The sequence below is a fragment of the Serinus canaria genome, chromosome 14 (assembly GCF_022539315.1).
Source record: "Serinus canaria isolate serCan28SL12 chromosome 14, serCan2020, whole genome shotgun sequence".
In the NCBI taxonomy this organism is placed as follows: Eukaryota; Metazoa; Chordata; class Aves; order Passeriformes; family Fringillidae; genus Serinus; species Serinus canaria.
Genome location: NC_066328.1, coordinates 2,347,891 through 2,371,332, shown reverse-complemented (window position 1 = coordinate 2,371,332; position 23,442 = coordinate 2,347,891). Strand labels below are relative to the sequence as shown.

The 23,442-nt window shown below is 49.4% G+C and overlaps 1 protein-coding gene and 1 long non-coding RNA gene across 6 annotated transcripts in view; one reads left to right on the top strand and one right to left on the bottom strand.

Moving 5' to 3' along the window:
- Nucleotides 1-7,901, bottom strand: part of CREBBP (CREB binding protein) — a 96,605-nt gene extending 88,704 nt beyond the window's left edge. For all 5 annotated transcript variants that reach the window (XM_018916134.3, XM_030229487.2, XM_009091982.4 and 2 more), the window contains exon 1: nt 7,492-7,901. In XM_018916134.3, coding sequence (XP_018771679.1) covers nt 7,492-7,576 — 85 coding nt within the window. In that variant the 5' untranslated portion in view covers nt 7,577-7,901. The remainder of the gene's footprint in view (nt 1-7,491) is intronic.
- Nucleotides 7,902-8,411: 510 nt separating this feature from the next.
- LOC127060144 (uncharacterized) overlaps nt 8,412-23,442 on the top strand; it is a 29,082-nt gene continuing 14,051 nt past the window's right edge. Inside the window, exons 1-2 of the long non-coding RNA XR_007778794.1 lie at nt 8,412-10,036; nt 22,091-22,323. This is a non-coding gene — a long non-coding RNA (uncharacterized LOC127060144). The remainder of the gene's footprint in view (nt 10,037-22,090; nt 22,324-23,442) is intronic.

Here is a 23,442-nt window from a genome sequence, read left to right as displayed (position 1 = left end):
TCCTCTGCCCCTCGCCAAAACCATTCTTCCTCTTAATTGTTTCCCAAGGTATCTTCACTATTTTGACACAGTTGCCATGTCTGCTCTTGTGAATAAGACCAAATCCCACCCAGCAGCATCCACAAGACACACATGGCTACTGTCCCAGTCCACATGGCTACCAGGCAAACCCTCTTACAGACCAGAAGGCTTCAGTAAATTTATTTACCATAAGAAGAGAAACCCAGACAGAAGGAAGAGGAGGCAATCTGCCTATGGGCTGGGAGAACCACACATCAGCTTCTCATTCACAAGATCATCCTGATGAAGATTAAATACTTTAAGGTTCTGGGAGCACGTTAACATTACCAGAAGTGAGACTGCCTTCTCATCCTATCACAAACACACACATCGTGCCTCTTGCCCAAATTTAACAGCTGACAGAACATTTAAGTTCTGAATGACCCTTTTAAAAGGAATCATCTGAGAGTCTGGTAATTAATAGTGGGCATGCTGAAGTCAGCATGACATGCACAGTCTGTACCAAGTTGCTGTCTGCTTGTGCCTGCCTTGAGCTGCCTCCCACAGCTGCCAGACCCACAGCTTCCCTTAAGGCTGAGCCACCCTCACTGCCCACCTGGAAAGGGAATCAGCACATAACACATAAGGACACAAATTATCTTGACAAACAAACTTCAGCCGTTGACATTCCCTGGCCAGAGACTTCTTAGTGAATATACTGCCAGCACAGGTGGTTTTGAAGTGTTCAGCTCCTCATGCTCCCACAATGACTGACAGTGTCAGTGGTGAGAACTCGAGCTCAGCTCTGGCTCAGGAGCTCCCTTCAGCTACACAAGTCCTTCTATGACAATTCCCACTTAACACAGCTTCTCCAACAGAACCACAGGACAGGCCTATTCTGGGAAGAGTGAAATATATAAATACATACTTGAAGTAATATTATGAAACAAGGAGAAAAAACCTAAGCAACATTACTATGAAACAGGCAAGTCTGGGGTCTCCTCTGTGATGTATAGAAGCCATAAAATTTACAAATTCCATTATTTTTAAGGCCACTTTTCCCTCTCTATTTCTGATACCAAATTTAAGGGAACTGTCTTCTGCTTGGCAACTCAAATTCAGCTGTGCAAGGACATACAACCCAAACCAAACCAAACATATACAAGGAAGTAACAGCAGACAAGCTCTTGAAACTAACGATTTTTGTATATTTCTGTCTAAAAAAGCTTCCAAGCGTGACTGACAATACCAAAAAAACCCCAACTCTTTAATGAATCTTTTACTTTAAAGCGTTGGTTCAAAACAGCCTCATCCCACTGAAATCATTCTCATTAATACTTTCCTTTAGAGAGTTTATGAACTTAAGAAAAAACTTTACAAACAAGTGAACCAGACTCATACTCAGTACTTAACTCAAGCCACGTGGTAATTTCCCCATCGCTCCTCTCCCTGAGATGACACTACACAAGAGATGACACAGAAGTGATGTCATCAGCAACGCCCACTAACCCAACTACAGAGGTACCCGTGGTGGCAAGGCTGGGCAGAGCAAGAGAGCAGCTGGTGCTCTCCTGACACACACACAGGGGCTGCAGAGCAACGTCCCATTTTACCTCTCACTCTGCAGCAGAAGGGCTCCAGCTCTGATTCCTGTCTCTGCCATGTGCCCAGGAGATTGGAGGAACAGTCACCCGGGAAGAATGACTCTTTTTCCCAATGTTGTCTGCCCAAGGAAGCTTCCACAGTACTAAAGGTGACCAGCAGGGAAGCTGGGGATTATTTTACAGACTTAGAGATGTATAAATAAAAATATATCCACACACAAACTGCAAACCAAAGATACTATATTTATCCAGTGTCATAAATAACATCCTTATTTCTCAGTGATGGCAAATAAGAAAGCAGGAAAGGAAGAGTGTGTTAAGAGATTTAGATTAAGAGTTATAATTATCACTGCTAATAGAAGTTGCAGTTTTCTTTTAATTCACACTTATGATTCTGCAAAATACTTAATAGTATTTGTCGAAGCATCTTTATTAAAGAGTTTTCCAAATAAACAATTTAGGTTCTCTCTGTATCTTAGACATCTGAGAAGACAGATGGAAAACATAACATATGTTAAAAGGAAGATTTACAAAGCAAAAATTCTTGAAAGTGTAAACCAAATTAGGGTGGATGTGTCAGATTTCTAAGTTATCCCTCAATTTTTCCCTGTATAAGAAAAAAACCCAGAATTTTTCAAATTGTGTTTTTCAATTACTCTCTCCATTCTGGTTTCACATTAACCTGCAGGGTGAGGGCCTTTTTCATGTTCTTCTCTCTTAGCAGATAGCAACAGTAAGTAAAATATCTAATAAACACTAAGAATATGTGGGGGGTTTTAATGTGAAGCTGCAGGTATAATAAAAAAGCACAGCATATTGCTGTAGAAATAATTAATGGCATTGGACGACGACTCCAAGGAATGTCCAGCCAAAATAGAAAGTGAATAATCTGCAGCAGAAAACTGGGAATCATTTCACAAGCTACCAAGAGATCTCTGGAGTACAGCAAAGACACAGCCTCTATTCCTGCCTGCTGCTGGCAGGGCTTCTCCAGGAGCTCTATAGCACAGCATTTTCCTAGTTAACTTTAAGTCACTGGAGGGGGAATAAGTTTGAAGTCCCCAGCACACGTGCAATTATCAAAGTATGAATTTCAAAAAATAAAGGAACGGGCAAAAATGGTAGGACTGTGGACTGTCACATATGATCAGGCAAGCAGATCATCTGCTCAACTTTTCATTCCACACAGACATGAGTGTCAAACTCCTTGGAAAAACCTGTAAAAGCCCACAAACACTGGGAGAGTACACAATACTCTCCCACTGCTATCAGCAGTGCCTCGGGAACTGGAAAGAATTAGCTGTGCCAGACTCTATATAAATGAGCCTATTTCTAATCTCAAAAATCTCCTGTCCCAGATCACAAACACTGGCATCAAAGTATGCAGGTCAGTCACTTCAGGTGAAAAAAACCTAAGAGTTTGTATCAAACTTCTTGCTCAAAGCAAACATCTTGCTCGTCATCATCCTCTCCCATTGACCACCCCCGTGATTCATGAGTCTTAAACAATATAACCATGAAGTGTTCCACAAGAAACAATATAGCCATGAAGATCCCACCTCATTTTCCCATCCCAGATAGTTAGGGCACAAGTACCATAAAACAAACAAACAAAAAGGACATTCCCTTGGAATAATTACAACTATGCACATTCCTTCACCTACAGTTTTTCAGAAAATGAATTTGTTCCCTAAATTTTCTGCCTATAAATGGGAGTGTGTTCACTTAATGAAATTATCCTTTTCCTTGTTCCAGGGAGAGAATAAGGAAGTGAGTGTGTAACTGTGATTCTTACTTCCACAGCACACACACGACACTCGAGTTTTGCAGGTATCACACAAAACAAGAGCAGATGGATTACACAGGCTTCCACGAAGCTTTTCAGCCACGCAGGAATAAACCCTTTAAAACATCCATACCAATGCTTTCACGTGCCCAAACAAAATCTGGGTTTAGATCACCGAGACGTCACTCCATCTGAAGTCTCTGCTAAGAATATGAACACAAGCTTAGAAAACCTTGCTGTCTTTCCTTAAGCTACTTTGCTTTTGTCCACCTCTTTCCAAACTAAAACCTAAATCCAGTGCAATACACCTATCTGGTTTTTGGCAGGAGAGCAGGATCAAATCAGGCTGCGCATCGACACGAACTCCCTTCTGTGAAGTTCTGTGGCTGCCTGGGAGTCAGCCAGAGATCTACTTATCTCGGCACGTAGGGAGGCACGTGCAACAGGGCAAGCCTTTCCCCGGTGTAAAATCTGGGCCCTGCATGCCAACACACGGGCCAGGAAGAGAACAGGAGTTATCAGGGAGCTTGGCCCGCAGCTTTTGCAGCCACACAGCTTAATCTGTGCAGGATCAGAAGTTACGGAGGAAAAAAGAATTAAAAATCAACAAAACCCCCCACACAAGGAAGTGTGAAGTGAAAACCTAGCTCTAATGGACTCTGGAAGCTGCTCATCTCACCTTCTTCCCAACTTCACCTACTTTAGGAATTTGTTAACTCCCGATGCCGTCAGGGACACCCTCTGCTCTGGCCCAGATTACACTGTGTTGTTTCTGGAACTGGCACAGCATCACAGCAGCAGAAGCTGCAGGGAACACAGCGAACGCAGAAAGAAGCATGACTTGACTGAAATTCAGACCCTCACCGAGCTACCTGCAGAAGGGACCACAGTCCAGGGGTCCCTGAACACCTCCAGCTGTGCTGCTGCTCCATTCAGGCACGTTTTCCCCAACCAGCCTGAGACCAGCTCGAAAACGCCTCCAGGTCTGTGTACGTTCTGCTGAAGGACCAATGCCAGCAATGTACAAAACAATCACAACGCTCAGCACCGAAATAACACACTGCCATAAGCAAACTTACTGTAATTCTACTTTTGGTAGGAGTCCCTTGTTTATTCTGCGACACTGGATGAGAACATCTCACAACAGCCACAGAGGAGACAAATGTTTAGGTATGAAAATGCCCGTGTATCCAATAAAGCAGTAATTAGACTAAAGCACTACTCCTACCTGGCTAGACAAGGAAAAATCTTTCCCACGGACATTTTACCACAGGAGTCAGCTCGTTCAATACAGCACAGCAATGGCAAGCGAAGTTAACAGCCAGGAGTTTTAACCTTCCTTATTGATACAAAGAGCAGCAGGGCAACTGCGAAATGAGACTATCATGAAACTTAACGATGGTCACAGCACCCATTTCTGTTATCCTTTCATCTCTGCACCCTTCTGCAAGACCAGACACTGGATTTAGCTGCTTAGGTTTAGCAGAAAAGGCCATCTTTTCAGAAGGTAAACAGACCAATTTCAACGGCACAAACTTTGCCCCGGTAAGCTGAGGAGCTATTTTTATCAGAAAGATTAAAGGCAGCTAAAACTTACCCTGACAAAAGGAGTTGCTTAACATCACCGCATCAAAGCATCAAGAGAAATATAAACAAGGAGGAGAGCAGTTGCTTTCTGCCCAATGTTCAGGCCTGCCATCAGAGCCTCGGGTGTGAGCATTTGCAGGCTTGAGCCAAACTGCTCAGTCAGGCCCAACGCGGCAGCTGTGAAAGCACATCCCCATCACGGCAGCCACAGCACCCACCCGTGTGGGGCTACCACTGCAACTACAATAATGCTGTTCAACTCACTGCTCAGCCAGGGCAAAAACCTCAGACCCACCTCCCCAGGCTCCCCCAGTCTCAAAGGCCACTTTCCAGGTTGTAACAGAACTTTTCCATTTAAGCCCCGGTACCAGGGAGCAGCCTGGTTTAGTTCCAGGAGCAGGCATTTGACAGCCATCACGACTCAAACTATTTGTATCGCCTGCCACAATGCACGGAAACCTTCAGCGATCCTTCTACGAGCAGCATTAACTGCTGGCAACAAACCTAGAAGTGCTTTTCCTAAAAACAACCCTCTCTTTAAGTGCACAAACATTACCCACACCCTTGGCAGTGAGCTACTTTTGCCTATGGAACACCAGGACGATGACAAAACTCCCTGGACACACTGGTCCAGAACACAACCTGGGGTTTGCCATCCCAGTGCCCCCAGGCCCCCCGAGCCCTGCAGAACTTTCTGCAGATGCTGGAGTTCACACATCCAGCAGCACACAGAGCTCCCCGAGACACACGAGAACTTGCTGAACAGGACGTAATTAAGACTGAAGCATTCCAGAACAGCCCAAGTGAACTTCAAAAAAGAAAGAAGAAAGAAAGAAAAAAAACCACCAAACCAAGACACTGGCTACCAGGAGAGTCTAAAATGTCTCGCTGAAGAATTAAAGAATTATAAACTGTATTTGTCCTGAGATACAAAGAGCATTTCACAGCAACTTGTGTATCAGCCTTCCATATACTCCAGTGCTTCCACACAAGGGACTAACACGGTTCAATCACAAGACCTCACCTAGATATTCCCTGACAATTCTTACTCGATACTGTTTCTTTCTCGCTTGTTTCATTTATTTGCAGGCTGAGAAGGTTTCCATAAAAAACCCTAAAGGACCGAAGCATCTGTAAAGTGTTGCCAAATGCAGATTGAGCAAGACGAAAAAACCCACAGAATTTATCAGCTCAATTATAGTAATATTTTTTTTTCAGTCTATGAAAACACAGCAGGCACAGCATGATTAACTTATCACTATCCCTTCCACAAGATTCATTAATCTCTGAAAGCAGAAATTCAAGTGCAACAGACTTCGTGTTCTTCTGAAACCACTCTTTCAGGGATTGAAACAGTCGGAACACCGGGAGAGGCCGGTCCAGGCACACATGCTCTTGTACACACACGTGTGTATTTACAACGGGCACACACTGGCTGGAAACGAGACATTTTGATGTGTTTTATTATCTACAAACTCATCACAATTGAAGAAAAAGGCACGCCAGAAACACTACACGACACAGACAAGTCGCAGGGACTGCCAGGCTGCCGGGCATTTCGGCATACGAGCAGCCCCACAACTTCAATTATTATCGGCAAATCGTTTGGGGTTTAAAGGGAAAATGCTTGAACAGTTTAAGCCAAATACCTTAAAACTTCGGTCACAGGTTAGTAGGTAAAAAAGAGCAATAGTATTAACTGGAGGGTAGAATTAGATGGTCTTCAAGGTCCTTTCCAACCCAAATCATTCTATGACTAAGAAGCTATTAAGGAGTTTTTATTCCGTAGTGTGTCACACACAGGGGCACAGAAAAAAGCCGGTATAGGGCTATTAGCTATGGGTAATCTGTGGGGTTTAAGGAGTAGCCAGAAACCTCAACTACCCTTCCAAGAAGGCACCTTCAGCTTCAAGCTGAAGGAGGATAGATTCAGATTCTGTATCGGGAAGAAATTCCTTCGTCTGACGATAGCGAGGCCCTGGCACAGGCTGCTGAGAGAAGCTGCGGCTGCCCCACGCCTGAAAGTGTCCAAGGCCAGGCTAGACTGAGCTTGGAGCACCCTAGGATAGTGGAAGGTGTCCCTGCCATGGCAGGAGATGGAAAAAAAAGGGCGTTAAGGTCCCTACCAAGCCGAACCACTCCATGATTGTACAATAAGCAGGATGGCCGGTGCTTTCCATGCCTGGCCCTTCTCCTTCCCTACCCACACCCCACTCACCTGTCCACCTCCATCACCCAAACCGAGGCACTAAAAACGAAGATGATGGAGGAAAAGAAGGGAAACCCAAGTCAAAAAACGTCTCTTTCCAACCGCTATTTATAGCCGGGACGGTACTTGGCGTACGGGTCCCGCCCGGTAACTTCGACTGCAGGAGGCCCAACCCACCCCCGCCAGGAACCGCGGTAGGGCGGGCGGTCCCCCGGGCCCCCCCCTCCGGCGGGGCGGTAGGGGCGGGGGGGTGTGGGGGGAAGAACCGCCGTAGAGCCCCACCCGAGCCACCCCCGCGGCCTTACCTGTGCTATCGCTGGCGGAGAAGCCCGGCGAGTTGAGCTTGGCTCGCTTGGGGTTGGGCGGCCCGTCGAGTAAGTTCTCCGCCATGGTGGCCGGAGCGGCGGAGCCGGTGATCGTTGTCGGGGGGTGCTCGGGGGGGGCCGAGCTCGCTGTCCCCGCTCCTCCGCCGCACGGGAACCCAACAGCGCCGCTCAGTGCCCGGCCGGCCGCCCCCGCTCCCCCATGCCGGGCCGCCGCAGGCCGCAGGGAGGAGGGCTCGGGGCGGGGAGCGAAGGGCCCAGCGCCCCCTCCCTGCCGGCCGCGCTCCTCCCGGGCGCTCCCCCCGCCGCGGTGCCCGGATGGCGGCTCAGGCCGTCACTCGGGGCGCATTCCGCCCCCCCACACGCTCCCCTCGCCTCGCCCCGTCCCCTCCCCTCCGCGGCGGCGGCTTCGCCCCGGCCCCCGCCCGCCGCCCGCCCGCGGCCGAGGTAGGGGAGGGAGGAGGGGGGGGAGGAGAAGAGAAGGGAGCGGGGGGGGGGGGGGGGGGCAAAAATTTAAAAAAAGGAAAAAAAATCACCAAAATGCGGAAAAACGCGCCGACCCCCCAAAAACGCCCCAAAACAATGAGCGCGGCGCGGCGGTGGCGGCGGCTCCCGGTGGCGGCGGCGGCGGTCGGTTGGCTCCGGGCGGCTGCGCCCCGCTGGCTCGAGCCCCCTGTGCGCGTCGGCGGCGCTCGGCGCGGCTGCCCCGTGCGGCGGCGGGGCGGCCCCGCTGCCCCGGCCCGGCCCGGCCCGGCCCGCTCCGCCCGCGCCGCGCTCCGGCTCCGCGACAAGATGGCGGCTGTTGATTCCTCAATTAAAAAAAAAAGTTTTTTTTTCTCTTCTCTTTTCCAGAGCCCTCGGGGGCGGGGCGGGGGCGGGGCCTGCGCGCTGCGTCACCGCGCTCGCGGCGCGGCCCCGCCCTGCCGGAAAGGCGCGCGCGGCGCCGGAAGCGCTCGGCGCCGTCCTCACTTGCTCCGCTGAGGGTCTCGGGGACGGCGAGGGTGTCGGGCGGCGACCCCGCCTCACACACCATGCCTGGAGTGCCGTGCGCTCGCTCTCCGCCACCGTCTCGGTCTGCCCTGTTTGCTTCAGTCGGGGTCCCCCCGCAGCACTCCCTTACAGCGTCCCCTCGCCGTCTGCCCTCAGGTGCCTCCTCCCCGGGCCCCCTCATAGTCTCCCCAGTCCTCTCAGAGTACATTTCTCCCCCTCCAAGTCCTCGCCTCGGTCTTTCCTGTTTGCTGCTGTCGGGCTCCCCTCAGGACCCCAGAGCTGTCCCCTCGCAGTGTTCCGACTCCCCTCAGATGTCTGTTCCCCCCTCAGAGAGTCCCCCGCAGTCTCCCCTCAGTCCCGGCAGACGAGTCTCCGTGCCCCCATCACAGCGACCCCTTCAAGTCTCCCCACAGTCCCCTTTTCTCATCAGTCCCCTCGTAGTCCCACCATGGATGGCTCGTTGGCCCTTCAGAGTCTCCCCTGAGTCCCTCAGAGCCCTCGCTTCAGTCGCTCGCCAGTCTCCCCCCACAGTCCCCTCTGACTCCCCTCAGAGGCTGCAGTGCTCCCCTCACCATGCCCCCTCCACGTCTCCCCATGATCCCCCCTCCCCATCTCAGTCCTTTCTGAGTCACCCCCACAATCTCCCCTTTCAGTCCCACCACTGATGGCTCAATGCCCCCCTCACAGTCTTTCCCCCTCTCATACTCCTCAGAGCCCCCACCCCAGTCTCCTCTCAATCTCACCATGGATGTCCCCTCTCAGTCTCTCCCTGCAACGTCCTCAGTTTTCCCTCACAGTTACATTTCCAGTCTGCCTTCTCAGTCTCACCATGGGTGCCTGCTCCATGCCCCCTTCACAGCCATCCCCCTCCCAGTCTCCCTTCTCAGTTTCCCCTCAGTCACCTCTCAACTTCCCCTCTCAGTCAGTCCCACAGAGATGATCCCTCTCAGTGTCCCCCTCAGAGTGTCCCCTCTCCATTTTTTCATCCCCTGCAGTTTCCCCTCTCAATCCCAATGCGGACATTCCCTCTCAATGTCCCACTCACAACATCCCCTCCCAAGCTCCCCCTCAGTGCTCCCATTTTCCCCCATGCCCTCAGAGCAGCCATACATGAGGGCAAGTGTCCCATCAGAGCTGACCCACTCTCAGGCACCAGCATCAAACCCAGCCTCCCTTTACAAACACTTTCTGCTCTGTCTAGACAGACTTCCCCAGCCCAAAACAGGTTTAGAGGACTGGAGCTCATATAGTTCCATGGATTTCCATACTGGTTCCCAACCTGAGAATCAGGTCGTATAAGCCCCGGTGACGTGTGTGGCAGCAGAGCTCCTTGTACCCAAACTGGTTGCTTGGGGCTGTTTTCATCACCTTCATGTTGGAATGTCCTCCAAAGTCAGCCACAATGGGAGGAGAGGCTGGAGAAGATCTGGACACAATTCTGAGGATGTGCTGATGGGCTCCATAAGCTGAGATGGATTCAACAGCAATAATTTATTGGTTTAAAGGAGATCTATAATGACAGATTCCTTTGCAAAGAGTAAGTCTGCCTTTTGTTTACTGCAAAACTTGAATTCATTACATTTACTTCTACATTTACATGAAATTCATTACATTTACTTGCAAATTCTGTATTTATTTACATGGTGCCTGTCCTTGCTGAGGTCTGGCTGTAATCACATAGAGGTCTCTGTCAGGCTTCTGCTTCTATCACTGTATTACTTATTAGTTGCACAAGTAAGGGCTCTCTGGTTGTGCCTGCTTTAATTTCCTTCCGAAGCAGTGAGTTCCCATCTGTTTCGGGATGTTTCAGCATGGGACAGGTTCAGTGTCTCACAGTGCCTCTAGATGTAAAAGCAGCAGCTCCCATCCAGCAGCATTTTACTGTGATATAAAGCATTTATCCCAGTTTAGGTTAAAGGAAAATGTTTTGCTGTTGGAGGTGAGGGGTGGGAGTCAGGTCAGACTCTTAGGCACAGCTGAGGACAGCAGTATCTTTTTCTGGCTCCTGCTTGAACTTTTTAACAAGTTTGGTTGGTGTATTTTGAACTGTGTCTTGGATCACTCTTTGTGCTTCCCTTGGTCATTACAGCCTGGGCAACCTGAGCTAGTGGAAGGTGTCCCTGCCCATGCCAGGGAGGTGGAATGAGCTGGTGTTTAAAGTCCCTCAAACCCAAAGGAGTCTGTGCTTCTACAACTACATCATTTGTGGATATGCTGGAGTGGCTGACACCAGGAGCCCTCCATAGCACTTTGCTCCCCTCATGACCCCCTTCCCTGGTGCTGCACTAACTCTGTAGCTCTGGGATAAAGTCAGGATGGAGATTTACCACCAAGGACAGATCCTGAGCAGTCCCACAGCTACTGCCCCTCCCAGAGGATGTTCATGCTGCCTGGTGCTGGGCAACACATCCATGTTGCACCAGTACTGCAGCCCTGAGCACACAGCCGCTGAGCCAGGGGCCCTGACAGTCCCAGTGCTGTGCCAGGAGCTGCTGTGTCGGTGCCTCTGAGGGAAATGCCATGGTGGGAGAAAAGCAGAGGATGTATGGAGACCATGATTGTCTGGGACAGCTCCTCTGTCTGTACAGCAAGTGCCAGGCTTGCCACGTCGGTTAAGTCAGAGTGCTGGGGCTGCGAGTCCCAGAAGCAGAGTGGGAGGGAAAGCAGGTGCTTTGGAGGGAGGGAATCCTTTACCCCAGGCAGTAGGGGCAGAGGAGGAGGATCTTATTGTCACTGTGTCCTGCAGCTTCTCTGTGCTGCAGTGTCCCCTTAGGATGGCCCCAGGTGCCCCTCCATGGGGTCAGAACAGCACTGGGTTAATGGCAGGAGGGAGAGGAAGACCTTGGCTGTTATCCACTGCCCCTTGGAAAGAGGGCTATGATTAAATACCCTGAAGGCCTAAGAGTAGCCTGAGTACCACAGCCCTTTGGTGTTAGTATTGCAAGACTTGGATGGCCTCACCCATTAGTAATGCCAAACATAGAACAAGCTCAAACAGAGTAGGAGGATTTAATGAAGAGAAACCCTTTGAAAGACACTATATATCAAATACACCAATATTCCCAGTCTGGACCCCAGTGCATGGCCCCCTGCTCCCCTGCTGATGGATAAGCTCTTGAAAGGATACCTGAGACCTTTGTTTGGAGTGGAGGGTGAAGCAGGTGCTTAATGGATAACTCCTTTATTCAGGGACTAGTTCCAAGAGAAATTGCATAATAAAATCTGCACTGCTGCAGCCCATTGCCAGACTTCCTGTCTCCAGAACTAAGCTGCTTAAAGACACAGTTCCTGAGATCCTACCTTCCTTCCCCACCCAAAACATGGAAGTATCAATTCTATAGCTTGTGACCTCAAAAGCTTACAGCCAAACAATTAGCAGTGTTTGAATTAACTTCTGAGGAGCTCTGCCCTGTAACTTGTAGTCACTATGGCACCATCAGAGGAGTTCTCACTGGGAATGGGAGTCTGTTTTTCCTGGTAATGTTATGTCCCAGCACCTGGTGGCCTTACCATTCCCATGTGCTGCCAAAGCTGTTCCAGGATAGCAGCAAAGCTATCCTGGAGCCTGTTGTCTCCTCTCCTCCCAGCCACTGCAGAAGGTGCTGCCTATTCTTTCTCCAGGCACGTCTGGTTATACACACCCTGCACTCATGGGATTGTGGAGCAATTTTATGTGAAATAACTGTTGTTTCTGGCTTCTGATTTTCATTGTGTGTGTGAATTCCGTGGTGTTCAGGAAGTGGTGGTAACCCAGGAACCGCAATCACAGCACTGTTTTGTGTTTAGCTATGTGTCTGTGAACTTCTGCAAACTCTTGGCTCCTTGGGCTGCAGAGACTGACACACATCCTAAAGGGTCTCCTTGCTTCATTTCATGCAGAAAGAGTATTTGCAGGTGACTAAACATTTTCTGTGGGTGATACCCCAAAAGCACCAATCAGATGTGATTCTGCTCTCCTTTACATTAAGTATTCATTAATGTAAAGCCATTTCCTACCTACTTGTTGAGTAGAGTGTCGTGGGGACTGGATGCAGACTTGGACTTTTCAGCAAATTGCTCAGAATCCTGCCCATCATCTGCCAGGACCATCTAACTCTGATGTGGAGAAATGCCCCAAGTAATGGGTAAGGCTATCTCACCAAAGCGAGAGTAGCAGTTCAGGAAAACCAGAGTCTTCTGTCATCAGCATAATTGAATGTGTCACTCTGAGGGGTCCTTCTTTCTCAAGTCCCAAACGTGAAGCCTTTTTGCTGAAGTTGCCTGTAACTTTGCCATGCATGACAAACTATTAAGAAAAATCTCTATAAATCTTTGTGCTCTCACTCAGGGTTGTTGCTTGGTGAATCTCACAACAGAGAGACACAACAGTCCATTTGCTTTATTTTTAATGTAAACTGCTACCAAAAAATGCCTGTCTTTGGGCTCTGCTACATTATGATTTCTCATCTCTCTGACACCAGTTTGCAACCTGCCCCACAGTCCGTTCGAAAATTATATTTCTACCCATAAAATAGTAATCTGGGTAATCTGGGCAAATTTCATGTCTGCCAGCTCCCTTTTAGCAGTGGCAATTAGTGGTTTATGGGTGGTTTCAGCCAACATGGGCTAGAAAAAAGACACAGAACATTTTCCCGCTGCAGATTATGGTGAAAGATCTCTTCCCTAAGCACAGAGAAATGCAGGGTGCCCATAGATACACTCTGGCCACTTGAGATGGGAAGATTTCAGTGTTACCCCCCTCCCTGCCTTGTCCCCTGGTTAAAGATGTGGCCTTCCCATTGCACCGTCAGTAGGAGAGGGCATTCACAAGCTCTTCAGGTGCTGTCACTCACAGCTTGGCATGAGCTGAATCCCAGATGCTCAGTCTGAGCTTGGGTGCTGAGCTCTGAGCTCAGGAGTGAGCACTGCTCACACTCCCTCTGCCAAATTCACTCAGGCTCCACCTCTTGCCTGAACCTGTATCTTGGAGCAAGACCTCATCCTTCCCACCAGGGCTGGTGCTTCCCTTCTTTCATTCTGCTCCCTCCTCACAGCTCAGAGCAGTGGCCAGTCAGCATCTTCCATCCACAGGGATTGGGTGATTCCTCATCCCTTAAAAGGTGTCTCCAGATTTCTCCCATGTCATTTCTGTCCTCTCCTCATTCCATGATGGCATCACAGAGACAAGGTCTTCCGATACCTACAGGGAACTGAAAGGAAGGATGGGACAAGGCTATTTACAGGAGCATGTAGTGACAGGACAAGGGGGAATGGGTTCAGATTGAGAGTAGGTTTAGCTAGGTATTAGGAAAAAATTCATCCCTGGGAGGCCCTGGCACAGGGTGTTTAGAGAAGCTGTGGCTGCTCCTGAATCCCTGGAAATGTCCAAGGCCCAGCTGGATGGGGCTTGGAGCAGCCTGGTCTGGTGGAAGGTGTCCCTACCCATGGCAGAGGGGTAGAACAAAATAAGGTTTAAGGTCCCTTCCAGACAACACTTGAATCAAGTGCTCAGCACTTTCGACTACACTAAGCATTGCTCCTTTCAATTCAATGCCATCCAAGCATTTATTAACCTACTTGGACACACTGCATGTCTTTTGTGGAAGTAATTAATTACTATAAATCTTATAGTTCTTTTTTTTCTGACTCTACATATAGCTTGAATTTTTTTCTAATCAATAGCAATGCTCACAGCAATGCAGTGACTTCAGGTAATTGTCTGGGATCACATTTGGAAATGCCCTCCTTGTGTTCTGGCTGACAGTCCTTATTTTTTGCTGCAGCAAAATCTGGTGTTCCCAAGAAAACTCTGGCCAAGGTCACAGTCTCACCACCATCCTGTTAGTTACCTGTGTGCAGAACTCTGCTGAGCCACTGTCAAGCCAGGCCATGGGGACACTGCTGGCATTTTTTCCTTCTCTGCCATTGCCCTGGTTGGTGGAGGCAGCCACGATGATATGGCTCTGCAATTCCTCCTGCTCCATTCAGCCTTGCCTGTCCCTCTGCCTCTTCTCTTGTTGCTATCAGTCACAGCTTAAGTGCAAGATTTGGTTATGTCAAGGAGCTTCATTCCTGGGAAACTCTGTGTACCTTCTCAGTGTTAATCCTGGCTCCCAAAAGCCTTTAAGCTTTTGGTGTGGATTCAACTCATCACAACTCTTGAAAAACTTTATTTTTCATCAGAGACTCTGCTGAACTCCCATAGTCATCCAGAGAGCAAGCCCAAGCTCTTCTGCAGTGTCAGCCTCTCTCTCTCTCTCTTTCTGCTGAGTTAAAAGCCAGCCATGAAATGTTTTGGATTTAACCCTCACCCTCCACATGAGGTTCCAAGAGTTAACTGTGCCGAAGTTCTTGGAGAATGGTGGCTGCCCTGCCCTTGCTCTGGCACTGCCATGTGCAGTCATAGAATCATGGAATGGTTTGGGTGGGAAGGGACCTTAAAGCCCCTTTGTTCCAAACCTGTGGCACAGGCAGGGACACCTTCCACCATCCCAGGCTGCTCCAAGCCCTGTCCATCCTGGCCTTGCACACCTCCAGGGATCCAGGTGTAGCCACAGCTTCTCTGGGCACCCTGTGCCAGGGCCTCCCCACCCTCCCAGGGCAGAATTTCCTCCTGCAGACTGTGTACTCCTCCCATAGAGGAAAGGGCCCCCAGCGGTGACCAGGAAGCCTTTCTTGGAAAACTGTCCTGCTGAACCAGTTCCAATTTGTATGAAATTCTTCAATATTCATCATGGCAGGGAGGGCATTGAGCTGGGTTGACAAGGAGAATATATTAACCGCCTGTTTGTGCCTCCAGCCTTGCTCTTCTTCCACCACAAGAGTTTTTTCCTTGTTTTGGGTATAAAAAGAGCAACTTCTACAGGAGCTTGAAGCTCAATGCTCAGTGGGATGGGAGACCAGTAGAAAGTGGGACTGGCCCAGCCCCACATTGCCCCATAAGCTGGATGATGATGACTCTTTTCACCCTTTTTCTAGCAGATAAGGTGTTTGTGGAAAGCTTCACCTTCTGCAGGTAACTCTGGTGTGTTCAGGGCTTCAGTAAGTACTCAGAAACTCCCCAAAGTTTCAGCTCTCAGAATTTAGAAAGCACTGAAACCTTCTGCTTTATTAATTGACAGTGAAAACATCTAATTTCCCTGCTGTATGAGCAAAACTTTAAAAACAGATTTATCTCCAAAACTGGGAAAATAAAAGGAGTAAGAAAGGACAGAATGACTAAAACACATCAATCCACTCACCTTCTCCTTCAGCAAATTTTTCACATTTGATTCAAACCAAATTATTTATTTTTTCTTGTTATGGCAACAACCAGTTTAAAGGCTCCACTATTTCTCCAGCCCTGTGGTTCTCTCAGGCAGCTCCTTGGGCAGCCTGGCTCTCATGCATCCCAGCTGGATGCATCTTGCATCCCTCCTATCACCTTGTTTTGGCTGCCTGAAACATACCTGGCACTTCTTGGGTGCCCAGCACAGAACCAAACCCAAACCTTTCCTGGTGACTCAGTCCAGAGTTTCTCCCAAACACAACATGAGGGCTTTAGCTGGAAAACCTTTTTGCAGCATTAATCACCTTTCACTGTAAGTTTGCACGAGCTCCTAAATAATGGGCTCAGGTGAAAGTAAAACTAATTATTGTCATTATGGCTTCTAGTTCACAGAAATGTGGAACGACAGACTGGTTTGGAAGGGACTTTGAAGACCATCCTGTTCCATCCCCTGCCATGGGCAGGAACACCTTCCAGTCTCCCAGGTTGCTCCAAGCCTCATCCAACCTGGCCTTAAACAATCCCAGGGAAGGGGCAGCCAGAGCTTCTCTGGACAGCCTGTTCAGATTAAGGGGATCACAGCAGGGCAGCAGAGTGACTGAGGTGATGGTGATAATCAGCACAGGATAAAATGGGATGAAAACCTGTGACAGAGTGATTCCAATGAGGTGCTCTACTCTGTTGCTTTAAAGCTTTAAAGGTTATCAAAGAAATGACCACCCCCCCCGCCCCAACCCCCCCTCCAACTGTGGTGTCCCATTCTGTGACATTAATGACAAGAATCTCTTGGCACAGGATGTAATTTGCTTGGGGAAATTAGTTTCAAAAAAGACCAGAAAGTTAAATACTATTGCAGAGCTTAAATGAAGGCAAATAATGTTATAACCAAAATAATATTTTTCTATGATAAATTATGTAAAAGGCTAGAGTAATAAAGTGTGATGCTCCAGGGAATAAAACAATCCCTGTAAAGGTCAGGAAACGCTTTTAACATCCCTGCACATCAGTCCAGATGCATTTTAATTTGTTTGGGTTTTGTGTCCTTGGTTGGACATGATATACTTGCCTGAGTTCCTCAAGGCCAAACACCTCATTGGGTGGACAGAGAAACCTTCCACAGCTCTCTCAGGATATTGCTCCATCCTTTGAAGCATGAGCCAGATGATTTCTGTTACACTCCTGTCCTATTCCTGCAAGACTTGCCTCACTGCAAGGTCTTGGTGGCATCTCACCCTGTGACCTGTAACTCCACAATTTTGCTGTTACAAGGCTGTCTCTAATTATATCAGGATTAACTTTTCACCCCAAGCTGTCCACCTTGGGCACCACGGTTCATTCCATTAATGGTTCATTCATTCCATTAATGGTTCATTCCTGCCATGTGGAGTTTCATGGATTGGCTGTCGATGTACTCTGTGCTTCCATCCTAGATCAGCTGAGGTTGCTTGTTTTTCTGTCTAAAGCCAGCAACACATTAGGTGTCTTGAAATTCCCTTTTTCTCTGCTTTTCTTCCATCCCATATCAGCTTATCCCAGCCTTGTGCTTACTAGGGAAGTGAAGCCAGATCAGCTCTCAATCACCTAGCCTGGAGGTCCCATCATTGTCTTCCTGGAGCAGGGTCTGACAAACTACTGCACCTCATCTCAATCCCCAGCTCCTCCATATGCAGTGCATGGTCACATCTGTTAAATCAGCCCATTTGGCCCCTCTGCCAGGTCAGCTCCGCTCCCATGGCCCAAGCCTACTTCTTTCTGCTTGTCCAAAGGCTTCTCAGCTGCATTCCAGGTTCCTCTGTCATCCACTCAATATGACACTTGGTGCTCATTTAGGGCAATTTACCAGGCTGGTTTTTGAATATGAGAGCTCTGAAATTTATTTCACACTTGGGAAACAAACCCAGACCCAACTTTTTCACAACGGCTGTCAGTGATGTTCACAGCATCCTGAAAGGCTCGGATGGAATTTGCTCATGAGCTTTGTAGAATTATCCTCTGGGAGAGAGCAAATATGGGAGAATTTGAGCTAGGAAAGACAATTTACATTATTGAAGTGTTAAAACATGACAGAACTGTTACCTCAATTCTGTATTATAAAAGTACCCAAAGATTTGGTAAAACACAGGGTTTTCATAGAATCACAGACTGGTTTGGGTTGGAAGGGACCTTAAAGCCCATCCTGTTCCACCCCCTGCCATGGGCAGGGACACCTTCCACTATCCAAGGGCACTCCAAGTCCTGTCCACCCTGGCCCTGGACACTGCCAGGGATCCAGGGGCAGCCACAGCTGCTCTGGGCACCCTGTGCCAGGGCCTGCTCACCCTCACAGGGAATAATTTTTTCCCAATATCCCATCTAACCCTGCCCTCTGGCAGTGGGAAGCCATTCCCTGTGTTCTGTCACTTCAGGCCCTCATCTAAAGTCCCTCTCCAGCTCTCCTGGAGCCCCTGTAGGCACTGGAAGGTGCATAATACAGATCATAACATGCAATACAGATACCTGAGACATCTTCAAAGAAGTACTCAGTAATTACTGCAGTCATTACATGGTCCTGGTTTCCCCCCTGCCTTTGATCACAGATGTCTAGAGTGATCTCTGCTGCTTCCAGAGCAAAGGCAGCTCCATCTCCTCCTTCCCCAGCTCTCCTGGAGGAAGCAGTGACCCTCTGCACTCCCACCCAGTAAGAATTCTCACCACAACACTGGCACACCATGGCTTTGTTTATGACTTTGCACCACTGGCTGGACCCAAACTAACAAAAAAAATCCCCAGACTGTCTGGCTTTGTATTTTCTTGGAGTTTAAGTCCAGTTGAAGTAATTAGATAATTTCTGCATTTTTGGATGTCACAGGTCACTGCATTTCAGGTGAACATTGAGCCCTGTCACTCAGGCCAGATGAAACCCCACCAATCCTGGGGAGAGCAGAGCTGCTGTGGACTGATGTGGGAAGTAACGAGGTGCCAGCATGGGCCTGGCACTGCCAGGGGGGGTTCACAGTTCAGATCAGCAGCCTGGTGCTCCAGCCCAATGAAAGGAGGATAATCCAGGCACCCTGAGCCCTCTCCCTCCCCAGCTGGCACAGGATACTGAGCTTTCAGACTGGATGATCTCAAAGCACTCGGACAAGGCAGGAAATCCCTGTGGCTTCACCTCCCAGCTCCCTGCTTGCAGGCTGAGCCCTTCCTCCCAGTCTGCATCCAAACCCTGTGGTTGAAATGAGCTAATTTTGCTTGAAAGGCTGCGAGCCCCAGTGCAGGCACTGCTCCCCTCGCATGCTGTCGCAGTACGCAGCCACCGTTCCTTCAAGAGAGCTGCAGCTCATTTCAAGGTTGAATTTGTCCAGCTTCAGTCCCTGGGATATTTACATCTCTGGAAATTATCTGGGGATGCTGCAGTCCGTTATGGCAGAGTTGTTGCTTCCCTCAGTCAGATCTCTGGGCAAGTGCTTGGATTTTAACACTGCCATGTCCCCACATACACCCTTCTCTCTACCCTGTATTTTTTTTAAGATTAAGGAAAACATTTTATTTTCAAGCTTTTCTTTGCAATTGCAAGGACCAGATACTCTTTCTAAATGACAAGAGATGAGAATCTCGTGCATTTGCATGACCCCAATGGTTTCCAAAACTCCTTTAACTAAACCATTGCCCAGATTTCACCAAAGACACGTGGGGCTGATGTACGTGAGGGCCACTGACACCCAGCACGGAGCACATGAGCTCTGAAGTACCTAAAATTGTCTCATGTTGGCTTTTGAAGATAAGTCTCCACCCTCCATTCAGAATGACAACTTTTGGCAACAACAAGAAAACAGAAATGACAGATGGTAACAAAATCTGGTACACAAACATGACAGTAGGCAATATAATGAACATTTCACCCACTCCTTCATTTATGCTAATCGGTGCTTTTGAGCAACCGGAATTGTTCTGCCAGACAGCCATGGATCTGAAGCACAGCACAGCAAATCTCAGAGGGCCACCAACCTGAAACCAGGGTAAAACCCCACCAGGCAACTCACTGAGAATGAAATTAAAGTATCACTAAACCCCTGACAAAATCCCCCCACTCCTAAAAAGCACATGGACCTCTCCTCCTGCCCTGAAAACACCACATCCACAAAACAGAGGCAGTTTGGTTTTCCTGCTACCCAAAGCTTCACCAAAATTCAGAGGAACCAGCAGAAATGAGAAGTAGCAGCCTTGCAGTCATTGTGAATTCTGCTAAATAAACGTATTTGTTACGGCAACAAAAATTTCCTTCAAAAAGCGTTTTTCTCCCAGACTCGGCTCTCTGGGGTGGACTCTGTCCCTGCAGGAAAATGGTTACTCTTCCCTTTGAAGCCCACTTATCTCACGCTGACATTCTCAGAGGAAGGTGCTATGTCACCCACAAACCTCCTTTTATTTCCTATAAAAATGTAAATCAGCCTATTTTTTTCCCCCAACAACCTTATGTAATGAGCAGTGTCCTCGCTCAATCATTTTGAAGACGTGCTTTAGCCTCTACTTTATGCAGGAATCTGTAAGACTGAAACCATTCCTCCCTTTCCTTCCCTGATATTTCAGTGCTTGCTCCTTTGCCTGCTGATGCAAAGCTCTGTGGTCATTCCTGGTGTGGGCAGGACCTAAAAACATCTCAGAGGGCAACAGCAACACCCTTATATTTTCCCAAGGATATAAAATAAGTTTTCCCACAAGTAAATTGCCAGTGCTTTCAGGAAAAGAGGGGCAACCTTGAGCACTTGCCCTCAGAGCCAGCTGGGATGCATAATTGTACAAATCTGTGTAAATTTATAATTATAAAAGAGGCTTGTTGTCCATGATCAAAATTTCAAGACACTATCCTTTACAGGGCCCAATTTTCCTTTGCTTCCAGCACTGTCACACATTACCCACAGCAGATGAAATGCTCTCTTCTGGGGGCAGAATCACAGTGAAAACACTTGAAAAATAGGGAATTTTGGTCAAAATATTTCAGTTGCTTTTGAGGGCAAAAAAACCCCATGGTCTTGGTGAGTTTCCAGTAACCAAGTCTGCAAACCCTACGCTTGGCTCCAGAAGAAGATAATCTTTGTGTCAGAGACTGATCTCATAGAACCTGAAATTTCCCACTGTCCTCATGAAGATTCACCCAGACTTCTCCGATCTGGGGAAAGCTTCACTTCTGCTTTTTGTCTTATTCACTTGTCATTTCCTGCCCTGGATAAAGCATCCCAGCCTGTATAGTTCTTCCTTTGGTGACAGCTACTCCATTTCTTTAATTGTCTTTCATGTCCACCTCCCCCTCTTCTAGATCTTCTGTGCAAAGCCACATAGCAATTTTGAGTCACAGGGGTCTCAGCACATGGAGCTGTTGGAGCAAAATCCCATTGTGAATGGAGACATGGCAGACCAGGGTTTCCTGTTGTCTTTGCTTCAGTCTCAATCCTAAAAATAAAGCCCCAACCAACTTCCAGACTTGAAATGCTGCAGAAGCACTGACCAGTAGGGCTGGGGTCTTCCAGGGACCCCCACACTGCAGGCCCTGGGTGCCTTCATAGCCCTTTCTATGGAATTGTTTGGGTTGGAAGGGACTTTAAAGCCCATCCAGTGCCATGGGTAGGGACACCTTCCACTATCCCAGGGTGCTCCAAGCCCTTCCCAGCCTGGCCTTGGGCACTTCCAGAGATCCAGGGACAGCCACAGCTGCTCTGGGCACCCTGTGCCAGGGCCTGCCCACCCTCCCAGGGAACAATTCCTGCCCAATATCCCATCCAGCCCTGCCCTCTGGCACTGGGAGCCATTCCCTGTGTCCTGTCCCTCCATCCCTTGTCCCCAGTCCCTCTCCAGCTCTCCTGGAGCCCCTTTAGGCCCTGGCAAGGGCTCTGAGGTGTCCCTGGAGCCTTCTCCTCTGCAGGTGAGCACTCCCAGCTCTGCCAGCCTGGCTCCAGATCAGAGAGGCTGCAGCCTTTGGGGCATCTCTATGGGTTCCCTTGGACTCACTTCAGCAGCTCCACATCCTTCTGATGCTGATGCCCCAGAACTGGAGGCAGCTTTGCAGGTGGGATCTCACCTGAATCCCACCCTCACCTGCTGCCCATGCTGTGGGATGAGCCCAGGATAATGCTGGCTTTCTGGGCTGCCCCTTCAATGAGGGCACCAAATGCCACCTGCTAAAAGATAAACAAATCCTCTCTTCTTTCGTTGGTTTTTTTTTGGGGAGATATTTTGTGTTATTTTGTTTTTTGTTTTAGGTCTTTTTCAAGTCTCTACACACACAGGCTTCCCATCTCCTACCACATGTACTCTCCCTTTCCTCTGCCTAATTTCAGAGTAAGGAAGCCACACATGGTGTTTTCTCTCCAGGACATGGTGAACTGGCTGGCAGGTTGTCTGATGAGAAGGAATCTGCCCCGGGACGCCGTGAAGAGGTGGGACCTTCTGCCTGTTGTTTGTCATGGAAAATGGAAGATGCCTGCATTCAGCTGCTGCTGAAACCAGGAATGCCAGCTCAAAACCGGGAACATCAGCTCGGGAGGACGCTGCTCTGCTGCTGCTGTGGCTGGAGGAGGCTCAACCCCACGTCCTGGGCCACCCAGGTGCGTTCCCAGGGATCCCACAGCCGCAGGTCCCTGAGTGCCCCAGAGCTGCCTGGCTGTGGGTGTGTGGGGCACACGGGGCCGGGATGTGCTGCTGGATGATCTGGGTTGCTTTGCTGAAGCCTGGGCCAGGACCCCCGACAGCCTCCAGCTCTGCCGAGGCCGTCCCCACGTCCCCAGCGGGTTTTGCCCGCTCGCTGGACACGCTCAAAGTTCACGGTGCTATAAATACCCGGGCACAGGGCTGCCACGGGCCGGCCGGCGCGGGGGGGCTGCTCAAACCTAACGGGCTTTCGTTGCAATTAACCCTGTGCGGGCACGAGTCCCCTCTGTGCGCTCTGAAAAAGAGGAATCCTCCAATTCGAAATGTGTCTAAAGCCAGAAGAGAGCAGCAAACTCCTTCAGTGGGCTGATTCCTACTGGGAAGAGCCCTGGGATTGGTACCGGGACTAGAAGAGCACAGGGCACTGGAGGAGGTTGCAGTGGATGGTGTTTTGTGGCCAGGCACATTCACAGCTGCTGTGTGACCCCCCCCCACCAGCTTGGGCAGGTTCTTGTGTTGGGGATGCAGTGATGTGGATCCAGCATGGCTTGGGTCCCCCCATAAAGCAGAGGCTGCCTGTGCACCCCACATTCCCCACAGAGCGTGGCCTCAGGCTACACAGCCCAACACCCTGCCCCCCATATGGCCCCACAGAACACGACCCCACACCGTACCCACATGGCCCCACAAGCACAGCCCCACACCCTGCCCTGTATGCCCCCATACACGCAGCCCTGTGCCCCCCAGCCTGCTCCCAGTCCCCGGCACCATGTGCAGAATTTTTTGAAGCGCTAAAACGCATCGGAAAACTTGGAGGGCAAGAGAAACGCACTAAATCAGCACAGACTCCAACCCCAGCTTGGGGACAGCCCCAAAACGTGGAGTCCCCGGTGGTGCCAGGTCACCCGAGGCAGAGCACTGCACGTCACCTGCAGCAGGGTGTGAAGCGGCTCCCAGGGGAGCCAAACCGAGGAGACGCCTGTGACCCCACCCACAGCTGTACAGAGCCCTTTTGTGGGGCCAAACGTTGTCTTTTTAACCATTTCCCTCCCACACCTTACCCTGCCGGGCTGAGG